Source organism: Microcebus murinus, chromosome 3 (assembly GCF_040939455.1).
Source record: "Microcebus murinus isolate Inina chromosome 3, M.murinus_Inina_mat1.0, whole genome shotgun sequence".
Classification (NCBI taxonomy): domain Eukaryota; kingdom Metazoa; phylum Chordata; class Mammalia; order Primates; family Cheirogaleidae; genus Microcebus; species Microcebus murinus.
Genome location: NC_134106.1, coordinates 7,969,282 through 7,990,792, shown reverse-complemented (window position 1 = coordinate 7,990,792; position 21,511 = coordinate 7,969,282). Strand labels below are relative to the sequence as shown.

Sequence of the window (21,511 nt, the reverse complement as noted above, 5' to 3'; positions counted from 1 at the left end):
CTGCTCAGCAGTGTCTGCTGAATGAATAAATGAACGCTGGCAGTCCACGGCACCTAAAATTACACCTGTGCTCGCTTCTGTCCCAACGGACCTAAAAATAGAACTCACTCCCCATTTTGTTAATGACTCTTCGCTGCCCCCCATCCTGGCTTCTAAGAAGTTTTTAACTACAGCAAGTGTGGCCCTCAGGCATGTACACTGCACCAGAACGTCTCAGAATAGCAGGGTCTGACGGAGCCCAACTGCTAGGAGAAGCACTTGTTCCACAGGACAGACACAGCACTGGCTTGGCTGTGATCATTAACCACGGCCATTAGCAGATTGTGCTATTACTGAATGAGAACATTTTTCTCACTGAAAGGAACCTAAGAGCCTATATGCTGTTCCGAACTAGGTTTGTCACCTTACAGCTCATTGTGAACACCCTTTCCCGTAAGCATAGAACTTACTCGTTCCTTTCACATACCACGTAGCATTTCATTGCGTGGCTGTATCATAGCTACCATGTTTCCCCGAAAATAAGACAGGGTCTTATATTCATTTTTCCTCAAGAAGACACCCTAGGGCTTATTTTTAGGGGATATGTTATTTTTTTTAAGTACGGTACAACATCCTACATTTATTCAAATATAGTTAAGTCGTCTTCTTCTGGAACATCATCATAACTCTCCAAACTCCAAATTCTATCCTGAATTTCTTGCGACTCTATTTCCTTTAGAACCATTGGCCCCAATCCCTCATGTCGAGCAACAGAGCTCTCATGGGGCAGATGAGAAGGGCTGCTCGTCTTCTTTCCCGCTCCGCAACGAAATGCTCGGGTTGTGCAGACGCGCTGCGCAGCCACGCCCAGCACTAGGGCTTATTTTCGGGGTGGGGCTTCTATTGCGCAAATGCTTAGAAATCCTGCTAGGGCTTATTTTATGGGTAGGTCTTATTTTCGGGGAAACGCGGTAATTCTCTACTATCGGACATACAGGCTGTTTCCACTTTGATATGGTATCACAGTAACACAGGTATTGCGCCCACCTGTGCAGGTACGTGTGAGGACTAAGTTGCTGAAAGAGCAACTACTGGAATAAAGGGTATTTACAATTTAACAAGCCAGCCCAAACCACCCTGCAAGTGTAGAGCCAACGTGCACGCACATCCTCAGTGTCCCAGACGGCCCGCTTCCCTAACCCTTGCCAGCACAGGTACTAGGAATCTCTCTGACCTGCCAATCTGATAGCTGAGAAATTGTATCTCACTGTTGCTCTCATCTGCATTTCTCTGATCATCAGCAAGGCTCCACATCTTTTCTCGTGTTTATTGACTCTATAAAAGGCTGTTTTTTTCTTCTGTGAATGGCATGTTCATTATCTTTTGCTGGTTTTCCTACTGGCTTGTTCATCTTTTTAAAAATTTTATTTTTTTGATTTGTATGAGCTCTTAGGTGTTTTGGAGAACTTAATGCCTGAGGCAATGTTTTGAGCTCAGTGACATCCCCATTTCAGAGATGACAGAACTGAGACAGAGGGAGCTAAAGGTCACCCTACACAGTAAAGTGAGTGTCAAAGCAGAAAGCCCATGTTCTCTCTCTCTCTTTTTTTTTTTCTTTTCTGTCCTGAAATGATGCAAAAGGCCCATGTTCTCTGACGCTAGTTGAAAGGAAACTCTGGCACCTTTCTGTAAAACGCCTGACAAAAATTTCTATTAACCCATAAGGGAAGATGAAGAAATCGCATTTTGTAATTAAAAAGGCAACTGCAAACATTATTTAAAGACCTGCATTGCAATGTGCATTACACTGCTAGACAGAACTTATGTGTTGACATTCCCCAACCTGTTCCCTTACGACGTGTACATTTCATTGTATATAACTTTCACCTCATTATATATTTCTTTCTGAGAGCAGACACTGCCTTATCAAGTGACCAAAGTTACCTCCACCCACGGTGTGAAAGATCAACAATACCCGCCTCCTGCCACGTGGCACTGAGGGGACCTGGCATCACATGTGTGGTGCTCTTGCCACAAGTGCATAACCTGAGTCTAACCACGAGGGAACAGGAGATGCGTTCGAATGAAGGAGCATTTTGCAAAATAATTGACCTATGCACATCAAAACACTCAGTGTCATGAAAGTCAAAACAAGTCTGCATGAGTGCACCGGTTCAAGTGAGGCTAAAGAGACCTGGACGATTCATCGCAAAGGCAGGACGCCACCTCAATGTTTTCCCTTATCTAAGAAAATTTGACGTTTCCTTTTGTGGTGATATCCAAGTGAAATCTGTAGATCAACTAACAGTATTGTACCCTTGATTTTGATCATTGTACTAAGGTTATATAAGAGAATGCCCTTGATTTTAGGAAATACCTTTAAAGTATTTAGAAGTAAAGGGACAGCATTTTCGCAACTGACTTGCACAGAGTCTAGAAAAAGAGACAGAGACTGAGAAAGCAGATGTGGTAAAGGGGATATGGGAATTCTTTTAATAATCTCGCAAATTTTCTGGGACTTTGAAATTAGCTCAAGATAAAAAGTTTAAGCATATACTTAAATAAGAATCCTGAAAGAAAAAAGAAAAAGACAGCAAACTGTTAACACTGGTTATTATCTTCATGCATACAAGATGGGCACTTTCAGTTTCTATGCTTTTACGTAATGCTACAGCTATGTTTAAATTAGTTAAAATATTACTTTTGCAAGTAGAAAATAAAAGTAACTAACTAAATGAAAATAGACGTTGGGAGGCCGAAGTGGGAAGATCACTAGAGGCCAGGAGTTCAAGACTAATCTGAGTGACATACTGATACCCTGTCTCTACAAAAACAAAAAACAAAAAAACCCAAAAATTAGCCGGGCATGGTGGCGCGCACGTGTAGTCCCAGCTACTTGGGAGGCTGAGGCAGGAGGATCACTTGAGCCCAGTAGTTCAAGATTACAATGAGCTATGATCGCACCGCTACACTCTAGTCTGGGTGACAGAGGAAAACCCTGAATCAAAAACAATAATATAGTAAATCATAATAAAAATAAATATTAAATAATAAAAGTAAATAAACACGGCAGCATTATTCTCAATACCCAAAGGGTAGGAGCAATTGAAGCATCCGTCCATGGATGAATGGATGAACAGAACGTGCATGTCCTTAAATGGAATATTATTCAGCCTTACAAAGGAAAGAAATTCTCACACACGCCACAATATGAGCAAACCTCGAAGACATTATGCTAAGTAAAATAAGCCAGTCACAAAAGGACAAATACCATACAATTTCACTCCTAGCAGGTTCCTAAAATCATATTCATAGAGATGGAAAATAGAAAAGTAGTTGTCAGGGGCTGCAGGGGGTGGGGAGGAGGAAATGTACAGAGTTTCAGTTTTGCAAGATGAAAAAAGCCTTGTATACCAGCACTTTCCCTTTTAAAAACAAAAAAAACAAACAAAAAAAAAAAGCCTTGTGGATGGAGGGTGGTAGTGATCGTAGGGAAACGTGAATGTACGTAATGCCACTGAGCTGCATACTTAAAAACGGTTAAAATGATAATAAGAAAATGGCAATAAGTAAATAAATAATGAAAATATATTTTAAAGTAATAAATAAATTCCTGAAGTTGAGTCAGAGGAGGGTGAGAGGAGTGGGGCGTCACCCAGGTGCGAGGCAGGGCAGGTAGGGGGTGGAGGCTGGGGGTCAAGAGCTGGGCTGGTAGTGCCCAGACACCGGCCACCTGCGGGAGAGGCGACAGGAGAGAAGCGGCTGCCCGAGGCAGCGCCACACATCTGCCCGGCCAGTGTGCGACGGAACTGCTGCCCTTCCCTTCTGCAAACACTATGAGGCACCTCCCAGCCCTGCTGATTTCTCAGCCCTGAGCTCCGAGGGGACACAGAGCCCCCAGCCCCCGAGTAGGATGGCTCAGGAGCTAAGAGCCCAGTGGGCCGGGCCTCCTGAGATCTGTCTCTTCTGCGACAGCAGCCCCAGGACTCTCCCAGGCCGCACAGGGGACTAGAAGGAAGACGCAGGCACTCCAGGAATCTGGAGGTGACAGCTGACCTCCCCATTCCCTTGAGCCCACCAAACCCAGGGCCCAAGCAGAGGGGGGTCTTCCCACCTCTGGCAGCAGGACACAGTGTCGCCAGGGTTTTGAAGCCAGAATAACAATCACTTCCATCTGAGGAGCTTTCCCTAGTCCTCGGAAAAGCACTCAGGATGTTTATCTGCATCCTTGACAAACAAGGCAAAGTCTGAGGACACTGACACTCAGAGAGGCAGAAGGGCTCGCCCAGGTCACTTGGCTGGTGGCGGTAGAGTCAACCTCTAAAGCAAGTCTCCACCCACCACACCAGGTGCTAACAGGATCCACCTGGATAGGCCCGAGCCCCGCCCACCCCCAGGGCCCACAGTCCCCGGGTGGCCTCCCTCCTGTGCCACACAGGGCAGCCCCACATCCGAGAAGCTGGACCCAGAAACCTCCACAGAGTGGGGAGCATGTTCCCCCTCCCCGGGTGGGTGACTCACGAGGCCCCTGGGCACCTCACCCCATTCTTTGTCTCTCTACTTCCTCCTCTGCCAAGGGACAATGAAATCTCCGAGCCCTGAAGCAAAGTCATCAGGAAAATGTGACTGGAGAGCAATTAAGTGACTTTCTTTTTACAAAAACAAAGGTTCAGGGAGGCTTCTAGGAGGTTCCCGCTCTGGAGGACTCTGGCCACAGACACACCGTGCTTTGAAGTCCAACCTTGCCTCTCAGTTGGACATTTAAACACCGGGCTGATCTTTACTGAGCAAGAGGACTGTCCTCAGGCCACACCATCCTTGAGGTCCTCCCCCACGTCCTTAGCTGGGTTTCCTTCAACAGCCTCCACTCTCCCTTCCCTGCAGACCCCAGTCTGGCCCCTCCTGTCCATCCCCCACCTCTGCCCCACCCCCACCCCAGCTGGAGGGATCTCTCTAAAAATACACATCTTAGCATGTCATTGCACTGCTGAACTGCGTCAATGGTTTCCCAAGAAGTGCAAATATTAATGGTTAAACTCCTTAGCAGAGATTGCAAGGTACCCACCCCAGCATCATCTTTTGGCGCCCCAACCCCTCCCTTGCCCTTCCTGCACCGGCCTTCCAGGGCCACCAGGATGCCACTCACCCCTCACGACAGTCCAACGGGCCCTTCTCTAAGCAAGTCATCCCTAACAAACACATCACAGCACTGGCGACTTAGGACACAAATGTATCGGGTACCCATCAGGTACCAAGCAACGTCCCAGGGACATGGTGGTGAACAAAACAGATCTCAGGCCAGGCGAGGTGGCTCACGCCTATAAACCCTAGCACTCTGGGAGACCAAGGAGGGAGGATTACTTGAGGTCAGGAGTTTGAGACCAGCCTGAGCAAGAGCGAGACCCCCGTCTCTACTAAAAATAGAAAAAATTAGCCAGGCGTGACAGCACACACCTGCAGTCCCAGGTACTTGAGAGGCTGAGGCAGGAGGATAGATTGAGCTCAGGAGTTTGAGGTTGCTGTGAGCTAGGCTGACGCCATGACACTCTAGCTCAGGCTACAGAGTGAGACTCTGTCTCAAAAAAAAAACAACAGATCTCAGATGTGCCACACAGGGCTTACATCTGAAACCTTCCTCTGCCACGTCAGTTATGACACTGTGCCAATACGCTGGTCTCCTCTCCTGGGTGCTGCCCTCGGCAAAGAGCTCTCTGAAGATTTATTCAAGGTGCTGTCGCCGGCTCCCGCAACAATGCAGCAGCTCCTGAACAGACACAGGTGCGCAGCAGCGCCGGCGGCTAAACAGACACCTGGGATGTAGCAGCAGGGCCTTGGTCCAATGCTGCTCAGGCCACCACGGTCCCCAGACATCTCGGCTTCAATCTCCTGTCACCAGCAGTGAGATTGTCTCTTTACCCATCTACCTCATCTCCCAGAATGTGAACCTTTCAAAAAATCTCAGAGCATGCAGTGCAGCTGCAATAGCACGCTTAGTCCACGGCCAGGGTGCCTGCCTGGAACCTCAGGCATGATCTGCTTTCCCCCAGGCATGTCCAGCCCATAGGACAAGGACTCAACCCAAAGGTTTAAGGGGACATTTGTACTCACACTTCGGGTACCCAGGACCCAGCTACCTCAACACATAGGTGTTTACTCAAGAGAAATGAAAATGTATGTCGGGCCAGGCGCGGTGGCTCACGCCTGCAATCCTACCACTCTGGGAGGCCGAGGAGGGAGGAGCACTTGAAGTCAGGAGTTGAAGACTAGCCTCAGAAGATAGAGATCCTGTCTCTACCAAAAATAGGAAGAAATTATCTGGGCAACTAAAATAGAAAAAAATTAGCCAGGTGTGGTGGCGCACACCTATAGTTTCAGCTACTGGGGAGGCTGAGGCAGGAGGATCGATTGAGCTCAGGAGTTTGAGGTTGCAGTCAGCTGGGCTGACGCCACGGCACTCTAGTCTGGGCAATACAGTGAGACTCTGTCTCAAAAAAAGAAAAGAAAAGCAAATGTATGTCAATACAAAGATCATGAATGTTCATGCCAGCTTTATTTGTAATAAACAAAAACTGAAGACCATCTAAATGCCCCCCAACAAGTAAATGGGTAAACAAATCGTGGCTTACCCATAAAATGGAATCTCACTCAGCGGTTAAGTAATAATTATTGATATGCATGCAACATAGACAATTCTCAAAATGATCCTGAGTGGGAAAATCCAGACCAAAAGAAGTGCACACTATGGTATTCCATTTATGTAAAGGGTCTTTTAAAAATGCAGGGCCTGGCGAGGTGGCTCACGCCTGTAATCCTAGCACTCTGGGAGGCCAAGGTGGGTGGATCACTCAAGGTCAGGAGTTTGAAACCAGCCTGAGCAAGAGTGAGACCTCGTCTCTACTAAAAATAGAAAGAAACTAATTGGCCAACTAAAAATATATAGAAAAAATTAGCCGGGCATAGTGGCGCATGCCTGTAGTCCCAGCTACTCGGGAGGCTGAGGCAGCAGGATTGCGTGAGCCCAGGAGTTTGAGGTTGCTGTGAGCTAGGCTGACGCCATGGCACTCTAGCCCAGGCAACAGACTGAGACTCTGTCTCAAAAAAGAAAAATGCAAATGATCTTCTAGCAACAGAAGGCAGATCAGTTCTGATCAGGGTGTGGGGAGAAATGGGTGGCAAGGGGGATGAGGATTCTTTTGGGGTGATGGATTTGTTCATTATCTGGCCTGTGGCAATGACTTCCCGGACATGTCAAAACTCATCAAATTACACACTATACAATTTTGCCATTTACTTTATGTCATTTATGTCTCAATAAAGCCCTTGTTTTAAAAAAACAATGCTGAAGTAGCATTTGTTACCCAGGTTCACAGAAAGCCAAACCTCTGACCGTACCCGCTGTGAGAAAGGTTGTAGGGAAACATGGGCTCTATCTCCTGCCTTGCTGGTAGAAATGCAAACCGGCCATCCCTTGGGGACAGAATCTGGCAAGATGTTTCAAAAAGACAAAAGCACACGACCCCTGGACCCAGAAATTTGCTTCTGAGAATTTACCCTGCAGATATACCTGCACGTGTCTACACAAACAGTAATCGTGTATGTGGAGATTATCTAATGCAGCACTGCTGGTAACAGCCTCCTTCCTCACAAAAGCAAATGCCCCCAGTGTCTATCTCTAGGAGTTAATAAACCAGTCATTAACTACGGTTAATAAGTGATGGTCCCTCCACATGGTAGGATGCTAGATAGCTTAAAAAGCAAGTAAGTTCTCTATGTATTGAGGGGAAAAAAAATCTCCTGGGCATATATTTTTGAAATTCGTTTGTTTGTTTGTTTATTTTTTAGAGACAGGGTCTTACTCTGCTGCCCACACTGGAGTGCAGTAGTGCAATCATAACTTCAAACTCTTGGGCTCAAGCAATCCTCCCACCTCTCACCTCAGCCTCCTGAGTGGCCGGGACTAAAAATCAGAGCCACCATGTCCAGATAATTTAAAAAAAATTTTGGCAGTGGCTCACGCCTGTAATCCTAGCACTCTGGGAGGCTGAGGCGGGCGGATCGTTTGAGCTCAGGAGTTCGAGACCAGCCTGAGCAGGAGCGAGAACCTGTCTCCACTAAAAATAGAAAGAAATTAGCTGGACAACTAAAAACATATATAGAAAAAATTAGCCGGGCATGGTGGCACATGCCTGTAGTCCCAGCTACTCAGAAGGCTGAGGCATCAAGTATCGCTTGAGCCCAGGAGTCTGAGGTTGCTGTGAGCTAGGCTGACATCACGGCACTCTAACCTGGGCAACAGAGTGAGACTCTGTCTCAAAAATAAATAAATAAATAAATAAATAAATAAATAAATAAATAAATAAAGGAGGAGAAATGAAAAGATACACTGGAATTTTCTTGTGTTTGTATAAAAAATCACTAGCAATATATCCAAGGAACTCACAGAGGTGGTTTCCTAAGAGGATAGTGCAGGAGTCAGATGTGGAGGTCGTGTAAGGGAGGCTTCTTATTGTGCAGCCTTTTCTATTGCTTTTATCTTTGATGTATATGGAGGTAGTAACCTGCTCAGGAAAAAAAAAAAAAAGCTTTATTATAAGCTTTTGAATATATGGTTAGAATGCCTGACCTTGAGATGATTTCTTAGAGAGACTTTAGGACTAGATGGGATTATGGACTATAAAGTGCTTACTGAACAACGGCAATGTCCCCAAACGTCCCAAGCCCACCTGCCTCAAAATCGCCTGGAGCCCTCCCTTAGAATGCAGGTTCCTGGGCCCCCAAGACCTGCTCAGTCAGAACCCCAGGTGGTGCCCGAAGACCTGTGTGTTTTGAAAGTTCCCCAGGTCACCTGGGCACTAAAGGTGGAGGCCCACCAGCGTGGGCTGAGGGACGTGCAGTCAGTAGGTATCCGCGCAGCACCTGCTATGAGCTGGACGCTTTTCCAGGAGCTGGGATACAAATACAGTCCCCGTTTTCCTGGGATTTATATTCTATATATCACATCCTATATTCTTATATTATTTGTCTCTCTCTTGCTAGAGACAGACAAAAACAGACAAACAAGGAAAGGATTCAATAGTGGGCTGTGGAATACAGGCAATTAAAACAGGGTGACCTAGAGGGACCAGGCTGGCTGGCCGTCTGGAGAAGGCCACAGGGGGAGGTGCCACTTAAACTGACATGGGGAGGACCAGCAGGAGGCTGCTCTGCCAGGGGGTGGGGGTCTTCTGTGAGCAAACCCGAGACAGGATGGACCAGGGTGGCTGGAGAGGGGTGGGCCAGTGGGCCTTGAATGGGACGCCTGGGGCCCCATCAGTCAGGAACCTGGAAGCCAGAGTCCAGAGTAAGGATTTTGTGCCCAGGGCACGGGAAAGCCACAATGGCGCTTCGTACAAGACAGTCATGTGCTGCGGTGTTTTTAGACACATCGTTCCGGCTGCCGTGTGGACAGTGAATGGAAAGGAGGCAGGGAGACATCTGTTCTGCTGCAAAACTACGGAAATGCAATGAAGGTGGCTTGCATGACCTGCTGAGAAGAGGATGGACACGGGCGGGCTTTAGAGGTGGAGTCTGCAGGACTGGGTCCTTCCCGCTGTGTCTCTAGTGGAGGGGGCGCCCAGATTGGCAGGGGGTGCCCAGACTGTCTGCTTAAGCACCAGGTGCTTGGGCCCACAGAGCCTTTGACCAAGATGGGAAAGACCCCACAGGCGGGGGACTGTGCAAATGCATACTGTCTGTTGAGGATGATACTAACTTCAGACTGGAAGCCAATATAAAAGATGATGAAAGGCTGCCCCTTAAGCTTTTTTTTTTGAGACAGAGTCTCACTCTGTTGCCCAGGCTAGAGTGCCATGGCGTCAGCCTAGCTCACAGCAACCTCAAACTCCTGGGCTCAAGCAATCTTCCTGCCTCAGCCACCCAAGTAGCTGGGACTACAGGCATGCGCCACCATGCCTCGCTAATTTTTTTCTATATGTATTAGTTGGCCAATTAATTTCTTTCTATTTTTAGTAGAGACAGGGTTTCGCTCTTGCTCAGGCTGGTCTCGAACTGCTGACCTCAAGCAATCCGCCCGCCTTGGCCTCCCAGAGTGCTAGCTTAAGCTCTTGAAAATAGGGAAAATCTAGGCCAGTTACAGTGGCTCACATCTGTAATCCTAGCTCTTTGGGAGGCTGCGGTGGGAGGATTGCTTGAGCCCAGGAGTTTGAGACCAGCCTGGGCAATATAGTGAGACCCCACCTTTAAAAAACAATTTATTTTTTTAATTTAGCCAGTGCACACCACACTACTTGGGACGCTACAGCTCCCAGCTGGAGTCTCAGCTACTTGGGAGGCTGAAGGTGGAGGAGCCCAGGTGTTTGAGGTTGCAGTGAGCTATGATGGCACATCTGTACTCCAGGCTTGGGTGACACAATGAGAACCTATCTCTAAAAAAGAAAGGAAAAAAGAAAAAGGAAAATAGGGAAAGAGCCTAAATGACTTGAGCTGTGAAGAGCACCAACTCCGTGTGCTAAGCGAAAAGGACAAGAGGCTGAGATCTGCAAACAATGGAGCTGTGGGTCCCTGAAGGACCTGGGCAGGGTCCAGGATGGAAGTGCCTTATACTAAAGTTAACCTCCAAAGAATTATTTTGTATATTTCACAACATTGCCCCAGGCTGGCCCTTACTCCATGCATGCTGTACTGGAGTGGCCAGCCTACATTCCTTCCTCCCCTGCTGGACAGACTTCTGGCTTGGTGAGAGCTGCTGGGAGCTGGGAGGAGCCTGGCAGATGCTGGTCACTTAAGGCAATACAGAGACCATCCTAGCAGGGCCTGAAATGAGGGATGAAGGCAGGGGAGGCAGGGGAGAGTTATCTGCCTTCTGCCAAGGGCCTCTGCCAGAACATAGGTAGGGAGTCAGGTTGACCAGGTTAAGACCTGACACTAGGTGCTATGATCTTATGCCAATGACTAGACTCTTTGAATGTCAATATTCTCATCATCAATCAATAGTAGTTACCAAAATAGGGCTGTGACAAAGTTCCATCAGGTGGAACTCAGGACAGAATGTAATACACACAGGGGTACTAGAGAATGATGAAGGGACAACCCTCGATGTAGTTATAATTGTAATAGACCTTCGTGCATCCAGGAAGGGCAGCAAAGTGCATAAATGACAAAAACATGCAATAGAAAATATGAAAGTCATTGATAATGTTTCCCCAATAGGCATATATCAACTCTATACAATGAAAGCAAGAGGATATACCCATTCCAGGTAGCCATGGAACACTTAGAAGAATTGGCAATATATGAAGTCACAACGAAAACTTCAAATTCCCCAAGGGAGAAATTGCACCTAATTCATTCTCTAAGAACAAAGCAATAGAATTAGAAATGAAAAAAACAGAAACAAAAACAAAACTCAACCTTCTAGAAATAAAGGGATGAAAAAAATTGCAGAATATCTAGGAAAAAAATAATGGAAACACCACACATCAAAATTTATATAATACTCAGAAAAAATTCATTGTTTTTAGCATTACTGACTGAAACAAAAGAGAACAAATGAACTAAGCATGAAACTCAGCATGTTTTACAGAAAAGAACAAGAAAATAAATCCAAATGAAGCAAGAGGAGGGAAACTAGGATAAATGAAGAAATTAAAACATTAGAAATCAGAAAAATGATTTTAAAAAGAGTACATTTTAAGTGTTCTAACAACAAAAAATAACTACACTGAGTTAATACATATCTTAATTAGCTTGATTTAGCCATTCCACAATGTATATATATTTCAAAACATCATATTGCACATGATAAATATACAGGTCTTTTGTCAGTTAAAAAGTAAATTTTTGAAAATAAAGTTAAAAAAAGAAAACTTCCAAATTCTTTTGGCAAAGCCATCATCTTTCTTACACTAATATGGCTTTTTCTAATTTTGTGTGATAGCAAATCTTAATATTGTGGCTGAGAATGAGCACCCTAGAGCCAGACTCCCTGGTCACTAACCTCAGTGTCAACACATACTGCATTTCTCTGGGCTGGCAGAGTAAGTACTCAATAAGTATGAATTACTGTTATGTTAATTGTGTAGTTTATGATGTTAGTATTATGTTATTCATGAATCTGGATGTAAAATTTAAAAAATATTAGCAGAGTTCAACATAAAAAATAGGGATTCTCCTTGGAATGCAAATATAATTCAATAATTACAATATGTATTAATAAATACACCAAAGGAGAAGGAATAAAACATGAGACCAACTCATTACCTGCCACAAAAGAAATCTGAACAAAATGCAATATTCATTCCAGAAATAATTCTTTGTAAAATAAAGGTACTTCCTTTGCATTATATATATCTTGTATGTATGTGTGTGTGTGAGTGTAGATATATAAAATAAAAAGCCAAGGGGTGTTGAATGATGAGATACTAGAAATATTCAATTTAAAATCAAGAACAAGGCCGGGTGCGGTGGCTCACACCTGTAATCCTAGCACTCTGAGAGGCTGAGAAGGGAGGATTGTTTGAGCTCAGGAGTTTGAGACCAGCCTGATCAAGAGCGAGACCCCATCTCTACTAAAAATAGAAAGAAATTAATTGGCCAACTAAAAATATGTGGAAAAAATTAGCCAGGCATGGTGGCGCATGCCTATAGTCCCAGCTACTCGGGAGGCTGAGGCAGCAGGATCGCTTGAGCCCAGGAGTTTGAGGTTGCTGTGAGCTAGGCTGATGCCACGGCACTCACTCTAGCCTAGGCAACAAAGTGAGGCTCTGTCTCAAATAAATAAATAAATGAATAAAATCAAGAACAAGACTAACATGTCCAATACTATCAATGACAAGTCAAACATTGTTTTCTATAACACTAGCCTATACAATTAAGAAAGATAAAGAAATGAGAACAAAGGGAGAAAAATTATTATTTGCAGAAATGTAATCACATACCTAGAAAACCTTAGAAAATAAGCTGAAAAACTATTAGGAACAGTAAGAAATGTCAATAACTTGGTAAGACACAAAATTAATATATGAAAATCCCTATTTACAAATAATAAGCATTTAGAAATGCAATGAAGAAAAGATCTCATTCATAACAGCAGCAAGATAAAAAACCAAATGTTCAGGAAAAAAATCATTAAGATATTATGCAGGACCTCTATTGAACAAAACATTAATGCTCCATTAGAGGAACAGAAAAAAATTAAGTCAATGGAAGATGAACTTGAACTGTGCTCATACAAACAGTCAAAATTATAAAAATGTTAATCCATTTCATTTCAATATAATCCCAAATTGTCAGTAGAAACTTTGCACCATGTGCCAGGTTCTGCAGTAGATACTTGGGATATATATTTTAGACACAAGGTCATCTAGGCTGAAGTGCAGTGGTGTCATCATAGCTCACTGAAGCTCTAACTCCTGGACTCAAGTGAGTCTCCTGCCTCAGCCTCCCAAGTAGCTAGGACTATAGATACTCGGCACCATGCCTGGTTAATTTTTAAAAATTTTTATAAAGACAGGTTCTCACTATGTTGTCTAGGCTGGTTTCAAACTCCTGGCCTCAAGTGATCCTCCTGCCTCAGCCTTCTGAAGTACTGGGATTACAGCCAAGAGCCCCACACCTGGCCAGATACATCTTTAAAAAAAAAAAAATTGCTTGCACTTAATAGATACCTCAAAATAAGGTCTTCAAGAGTTGTAAATATTTGAGCTGGATTATGAATGTATGTGTTTGCATATGTTTTGTTTTGTTTTGTTTTACCAGGGAAGAAAACACATAAAACCCTAATAATGATTACCTATGAGGAGAGGGAGTAGGGTTAAAGTGGAACCTTCTATTTTCTGTTTTACTTTTTTGTACCGTTTGACTTTTCTAAATGTGTAAATATTTAACCTTCTTTTCTTAATGTCAGCAATTATTGAGTAATAAGACATGAGTAAGACATTTAAAAATGTCTGGATTAAAAAATACTATTGTGTTATCATAAATAATAATAATGATTGATGGTGGAAGCTGGGAGTGTGGAAGGGGAGGAGGAAAAGGCTCTTTTCTGGTTAGTTCTGCCAGTGACCCCTGAGAGCTTGACACACCACGTAAAGTCCAGGACACGGAGCCCAGTTAGTGGCAGGGGCCACAGACAGACCATCATGGGCCAGTTGGCAGATCAGGGCTCCCTTCGCTTCTCGGCTGCCCCACCCTCCCTTTTCCTAGGATTTTCTCTCTGGGCTGTTTCCTCATTTGGAACATGAAGGGGGTAGATTAGATCTCTAAGGGTCCAGGATTCTTTCTTTCTTTCATTCATTCATTCATTCATTCACTCATTCATTCAGGGTCTACAATGTTACAGGTGCTGGGGATCTAATTGTGAGCAAAAGACAAGGAAGACAAATATTAACCAAATAATCCCATAAGAAAATGCCAAAGTCCGCTGCAGCCAGTCCTGCGAAGGAGGGGAGCACCCCCGCTGTGTTAGGCCAGGGAAGTCCGCAGACTGGGGGCCGTGGGGGTGGGCAGAGGTAGAGCGAGCGTCCAGGGGAGCTGGGCAGGAGACAAAGGTGTTAGTGGGAGCAGGTGGGAGGATGAGGGGTGGAAGAGGTTTGAAACTACCAGCACAGAAAGTAGAACAGCAAACACACGCACAGTAGGACTGCCAAGTACCTCTGAGGAAACCAGAAGGCACGCAACATAAAGAGGCATTCTATTGCTGTATAGTCACGGAATCCGATGAAATGTCACACAGATAATCTGATATTCTTTTCTTTCTTTCTTTATCTTTTTCTGAGGTAGGGTCTCAGTCTGTTGCCCAGGTTGGCGTGCAGTGGCACAATCCTAGCTCACTGCGGCCTCGAACTCCGGGACTTGGGTAATCCTCCGGTCTCAGGCTCCCGAGTAGCGAGGGCTGCAGGCTTCAATCTGCTATTCTTGCACTAACAGAGAAGTCTAGGTGCTTTTTAAAACTCTATTTTGCTTCTCTTTAGAATGCCCTTACAAGAGCTGACTCACTCGTGTCACTAAGCAGACATGGAATCCTTGACGAGCCGACCCTCGGTCAACTTCACGAGAGCATATGGGTAAAGAACAAGGTCCCAGCCCTCCACAGACAGCTGAGGCACTCGGGCAGCTGGCAGCCCCCAGCGTGCGGCAGAGCCCGCGGGGCACGGCGGCGTGTCCAGGCGCCTGCGAAACGCAGTCTTGCAACCAGCGCCAAAAAACAGGCTGCGACACTGGGAAGCACTCGAACGTTTTTAAAAAACAGGAGGGAGAGGCTCTTCTAAACACAAAATTATTTGATTTTTCAAATGTTCATGAATTATAGTGTAAACACAGAGTAAATTAACAAAGGCAGCATGGGAGGAATTAACCCAAAAATAAAGGGGAAGCTCTTGTGAGCAAAAGCTGCCTTCCAGCTACATGGAAAAACACTCTAGTGCCCCAGGTAAATAAATAATAAAAGGATACGGAAACAATACACCTTGAAAACTCTCGTCCCTTCTCTGTTCTCCTGGGCAGAGGCAGTGCTGACAGGTTTATGCTACCTGGGTTACAGACCCAGCCAGCATTTATTTACCTAATAACACTTGGGGACTTTTCAAAGAACCAGAGAGGACATTTCAAAGAACTGAAGCCAATCCCCGGATTTATTAGTATGCATATCCGAGGTTACCCCATGCTCCAATATTAACCCCTAAGACAAGAAATCCTGACCCCTGGACTAGAGAAAAGCTAGAAATAAGAATTTTGAGGTGCTCAGACCACACCAGTTTTCCTTTCCTCCTGATAAGGCCCTTGAGAATATATACCCATGAGGAAAACTAAAACAATGCAGAGTGATTTTCATTCTTACCACACCTAGTGCCTGTGGTATGAAAACAGTTTTATACATACAGGTTCTATCTGTTTCACAACGATAGCCATAATTGTGCTTGCTCATGCATTTTCATATTTTTCTCTCTTTTTTTGAGGCAGTCTCACTCTGCTGCCCGGGCTAGAGTGCCATGGTGTCAGCCTAGCTCACAGCAACCTCAAACTCCTGGGCTCAAGCAATCCTCCTGCCTCAGCCTCCCAAGTAGCTGGGACTACGGCCATGCACCACCATGCCCGGCTAATTTTTTCTATATATTTTTAGGTGTCCAATTAACTTCTATTTTTGATAGAGACGGGGTCTCGCTCTTGCTCAGGCTGGTCTCGAACTCCTGGGCTCAAACGATCCACCTGCCTTGGCCTCCCAGAGTGCTAGGATTACAGGCGTGAGCCACCTCGCCCGGCCCATATTTTTTCTTACACGTAGGCTACACCACCATGACAAGCCACTTGTGCAACGAGTATAATATTTACAGAACAAAACACCACTGTTTACTGAAAAAAAAAAAAAAGGCATACTGAAAGAAAGAAACAATAAATAATCTAGGATCACAGAATTCCAGAGCTAGAGGGGGCTTCAGTGAGTAAGAAAGAGGTTGAAGGAACTGCAGCGGGGCAGACCACTGGTAGCAAAGACGGGTCTAGAATCACTGTCATTCCCGCGGCAAGCAGGGGAGCATCTGATTTCTTAAGCCACCCATTGCACCTGACCAAACAGCCTCACACTGTGGTTTGTCAGAGCTGCCCCAGAAAAACTAAGGCAATCACCAGCCTAAGGCAGTGGGCCGGCCTTCACGGTATCTGCCAGATGCCTTTCTTAGGCTTGGGATTATTTGATTATTTGATTTGATTACTTGATTAATCTGTCTTCTCAGCCAGCCTGTAAATTGTATGAGGCCTATCAGACTTCTCTGCAGTGCAGAGCAGCCTAAGAAAGGAGTCAGCATTTAGGGACTGAGCCACTTTTTCTCGGGTATTAGCTTTTCATAGGATAGGCTCTGGGATTTGATAATACTTGATTTAACATGACTTTACTTCCCTTCATTCTTCCCTGATAACAGAGAAATGGTCAGTTATCCCATTTTTATAGATGAGATAGCCAAAGGTAGGTTTTCTTTCTCAAAGACTGTGAACTCAAACTACTTGGTGACCAGGACTGCCTTTACGTTAATTAAACCAACATGCCACATACAGCAAAACGTCACTAAGGTAGGATTCCTATTACTCTTAGCAATTGGTAGATGAAGAACAACAGAACACAGAATACTCGATTTTTAGCTCATGGCACCAACCTGCAGAGATTAGAAATCCCCCATGTATGCTCATTAGAACTCCTAATCACACATTTTTCATACACATTCATTAGAAAAGGCAGTAGCAGCATGTTACCACTGCACTAAGAAGAAGAAATTCAAAGAAATGAGGGTATCTCTGTTCAAGGTAAGATAGCCAGCAGAAAGAATGTGCAGCTGTGGACTAACATGAATCTCTAAGATACAGTATTAAATGAAAAAAGCAAGATACAGAATATATGCTATCATTTGTATGAGATTAATTTTAAGACTACATTCATATTTATTCGTACATGTATCGGCTATACCTCTGGGAGGCTCGCTAGGAAGTTATGGTAACAGCCCTTTAACAGAGAGGCAATGGGAAGCTAGAGGAAAGGAAAAAGGCAAACAGGTGGGAGGAAAAGTTAATTTACACTGTATATCCTTCCTTTTGTACTTGGAATTTTCACTATGTGCATACGTTACCAAAAAAAAAAATTATTAACAAATAGAGCTGGGTGAGGTGGTACACACCTGTAATCCCAGCTACTCAGGAGGCCCAGGTCATAGGATAGCTGGAGCCCAGGGGTTCAAATCCAGCCTGGGCAACATAGCAAGACCCCCACCTCTGAAAAAGTAAAACAAAAAATAAACAAACAAAAAGCCTTGGGGGGAAACCATACCAATGGCTTTTCTGAGTGTCTCAGCACCTGTGTATCATCTTCTTCACATTGAAGGCAGCCTCTTAAAAATGTTGCCCCCAGCGGACAGAACAACGTGAGGGCCGTGCACGCTCCCATGGACTTAGCACCCTGGGCCGACTGGCCTGCTCTTTTTGCTGACTTCTGATACCAGGTTTAGACAAATCCAAACTCGGGTTCGGCCGAAGCAAGAACACTGTGTTCTCTAACAACAATGTCAAATTCTCACTTGTATGTAGTAAATAAGAAATAGTTTACCTTTCAGCAAAGATGTCGAGTTTCCCCAACTCATCAGAGAGGCCAACCAGGGAATCCAAGGTCCCCACCTAGACAGATCATAAAAAAGTCAGAGGCTTGTGTGCTTTCTGGCAAAGCGTGGTGCCAGTTCAACAGCAGAGCAGGGACTCTGTCACCTCATCTTGAGTTAGTTCCCCTTGTCAACAGCTAAACTGGAAAGTGGGAAGAACTCTTAATAGAAACCAGTGGATTTTGAAGTGTCTTTTTTTTTGGGGGGGGGAGGTGACCAACAGGATAAATTGTGGTATTTCTGCCATAGGAAGGAGTGACTATTATGTCATGGTCTGACCTTAGCTCATTTTCCTCTTAGTATGATAGTCTGTTAGTAACACAGTTAACCCCCATAGCTGAGGAAGGGACATAGCAGAAAGCAAGTTTAGAAAGTTACCATTCCTAAAAGCCTTTCCTCCCGAGATAGTTCCACCAATTCCTTTCTTCACTCCCTGATCTTGCTGGGGAAGGGGACAGCTTTTCCTCCCATTTCATCATTCGTAGAGGTCCTTTTCTTTTCAGATTACTTACGATCTTTTTAGTAGTGTAGAAATTATTACAATGTCCAAAAATTGTATTTAAAGATCTTTTCACAGAATCAGAAAGAAACGATTTGCTATCCTGTGATACCACCAACAGGATGTTAAAACATAATTAGGACATGATGAAGCCTAGATATCTCTACTAAGCGAAGTTGCTTCTTTTCAAGCAATGTAATTTTAAGCAACTTTTGGAAGGGGCCATTTTTTTTTTTAATCTTTCTACCCTCCAAAGTCTAGCACAGCGCTGCACACACTGTAAATGAGTGGATGCAGGATTTACAAACCTCCAGAGTCTGTTGCTGGACAAACAGAGGCAGACTTTAAAAGCGGCAAGATGTGGGTTCAGAACCTACCACTGCCACTTATCAGCTCGACAACCCTAGTAATCACTGAGCCTCCCTCAGCCTGCCCTGATCTAGTCAGTGGGAGTTGGGAAGCTTGCAGATGATGTGCTTGAAGCACCTGGCAGCCAGCACGTTGCTCAATAAATGCTGACAAATGCAGTAGCATCATCCGCAACTGCGGCAGCTGATGGTGCAACTCTTTTGACAGAGGGACTAAGGGAGATGTGAAAGAGGAATACATATGGCAGTTTTCTCAAAGAGTGGAATCGGGGCAGTTAGCGCCATCTCGCCAGCGTTGGCGCCCACATGGTCAGGGAGAACACTTTAGCATCGTGTTCCCTGGAGAAGCCTGCAGTCTTAGGAAGCACCACAAAAACTCCACCCTTTCTGAAGTAAAAAGATTGTATGTGTCTCTATTCTCTTCAACGCTGGTTTCACTTGAACTTTGCTCTCCACTACAAGAGCCCTCAAATGCCAAGTACGATCCCAAGGCTCCTGAAGCCACTAAACCCTCTTCCTTCCCCTCCTGCAGAACCAGAGGCATCCCAGATTCCTCCCCTGCCCCTAGGTCAGAGTACAGTCAAGACCGAAGCCCTCAAACCTCGTACATCCAAACTAAGTTGTAGGTCTTCTGAGGTGTTGCAGTCAAAACAGCAAGGACCTGAGAACAACTCATGAGGACCTGAGTGCGTCCAACGCCCTTCCACCTTTTGCAGCATTAGACACTGCTACCCACAACCGCCTCCACTCTTCATTCTTTCCTGTGGCTCCAAGTCCACAGGTACCACAAATAATTTGGGGTTGTGGCTCGAAGTCCCACCAAGACCACCACCTCTCCCTGTCCGTCCTCAGCCTCAGTGTTCCTGCCTCTGCCCTGTTATTTTCTCCTTAGCTTCCTGGGGTGGCGATCTCTGCCTCCCCTCCCCTTCCCTCCACCCATCCTTCACCTCCTTCGTCCTCCCCAGGGATTTTACCTTGAAGTCAGGAATAGCAAACTTGGTATTGTAAGACAGGTTGGACTTGGAGGTGACGGTATTCATCCTCTCCAGAGCTTGTAAGTTTTCCTTATCGCCAGGGGCAGAAATTAACCAAAACTCCGACATGCTTCCAGTCTTCTCTAATCCAGGCACTGCCCAGAACCAACACAAACATACACAAACAGAAACAGGAGGAGAGATGTGTCAGATTCCCTGCTTCACCACTTCCTGCCCTCGGAATTAATCCTTTCCAGGATCTGTCACTTTTCTCCTTTCTTTCTCCTTCCGGTTAAGATTCTAGCTCCAAGGACATCAGTTTGCAAGAGCCACGTGCTTATCTCCACTGGGAAGCCCTCGGGTCCTCGAGAGAGGCCAAAGCTCCTCCATCCCTGGGTGGTTCTGACTGGCTTTAAGGAGCAGACGAGGAGGGGAAAGTTCCTTCCATTCGCCCTGCTCTGAGCCCCTACCTGACACCCTAAAATGGGGGGCAGTACGCTGGACCTGGACGCCTTCTGGGAGGATATTTTTCTTCCTTCCACAGGGCATCTTCTGGGATGCAGGGTGGGTGGAGGAAGGAAGGAGATGAGGCAGACTTCTCACGACAGGTCACAGGTAAACCCCAGATCTTAGCTGCCCAACCTTTAGATTGGTATTTGCTTTAAAAATAGACGACAGAAGGACTCTTTTTGAAACAGAAGAGAGAGAGACAGCGAGAGAGCACTACGAAGTGTCCTCTGCACTGTGCTGCCCACCGAGCAGGGCAGAGCGGGGTACCTGCTTGCCCGGCCTGGCGGGAAGTCCCCGACGAGTCTCTTTGCCGGCGGGACTTGCGCGCCCACACCTTCCCCGGCCACTCCTCCCTCGCGTCAGCTCCCCACGCTCTGGACAGCTGCGGGGAAACAGGATGGCAACCTCAGGAGGGCAAAAGGACCCTCGGGGAGCCCTTTCTGTTTGACTCCCAGCCTCAAATCCGAGGTCTGTCCAGTCCCTCCTAACCCAGCGCAGACCCAACGCCTGACTGCCGACGGCCTGGGGACACGCTGGCCCTGCGCAACACCTGCGGATGCCACCTGCCCGGCCCGCGCGGCGCCGGCTTCCCACGTTCCCGCTGAGGAAGCGCGGCCAGGGCGGGAAGGACGCGGGTCCCCGTCCGCGGCCCCTCTCGCGGCCGCCCCGCGCCTCCGCCCGCACCGACGCCCGGGTCCCCGCGGCGCCGCGCGTCCTTACCGGGCCGGGGGGCGCGGGCCGCGCTGTCGGGGCTGCGGGCGGCGGGCGCGGGGCGGAGCGCACGGCCGGCTCCCGGCAGGCGGCGGCTTCTGCGGCCCCAGCGCCCCGCCCCGCCTCTTATCCCCGCGCGGGAGGCGGCCCGGCCCCGCCGGACATTTGCATACGGGCCGCCCGCTGTCGCGCCCGCGGGGGACCCGGCCGGGGAGCAGGCGCGGGCTCCGAGCGGGGGCCGGGCGGGCAGGGCTGCGGGACCCGCGGGTCTAGGCTTGGGCGGCGCATCCCGCGGGTCTCCGGCCCCGCGATGTAGCAGACGTGCGGGCCGCTGAG

General features: G+C 46.4%; 1 protein-coding gene across 3 annotated transcripts in view; it reads right to left on the bottom strand.

Annotated features, from left to right (window-relative positions):
• ATP6V1C2 (ATPase H+ transporting V1 subunit C2) overlaps positions 1-21,269 on the bottom strand; it is a 52,650-nt gene extending 31,381 nt beyond the window's left edge. For 2 of the 3 annotated variants that reach the window (XM_076000547.1, XM_076000549.1), the window contains exons 1-4: positions 21,185-21,269; positions 20,732-20,846; positions 19,955-20,109; positions 18,065-18,132 (exon numbers count right to left, since the gene is read on the bottom strand). In XM_076000547.1, coding sequence (XP_075856662.1) covers positions 18,065-18,132; positions 19,955-20,083 — 197 coding nt within the window. In that variant the 5' untranslated portion in view covers positions 20,084-20,109; positions 20,732-20,846; positions 21,185-21,269. The remainder of the gene's footprint in view (positions 1-18,064; positions 18,133-19,954; positions 20,110-20,731; positions 20,847-21,184) is intronic. The other variant, XM_076000548.1, reaches the window with a different exon arrangement.
• Between the last annotated feature and the right edge of the window lie 242 nt (positions 21,270-21,511).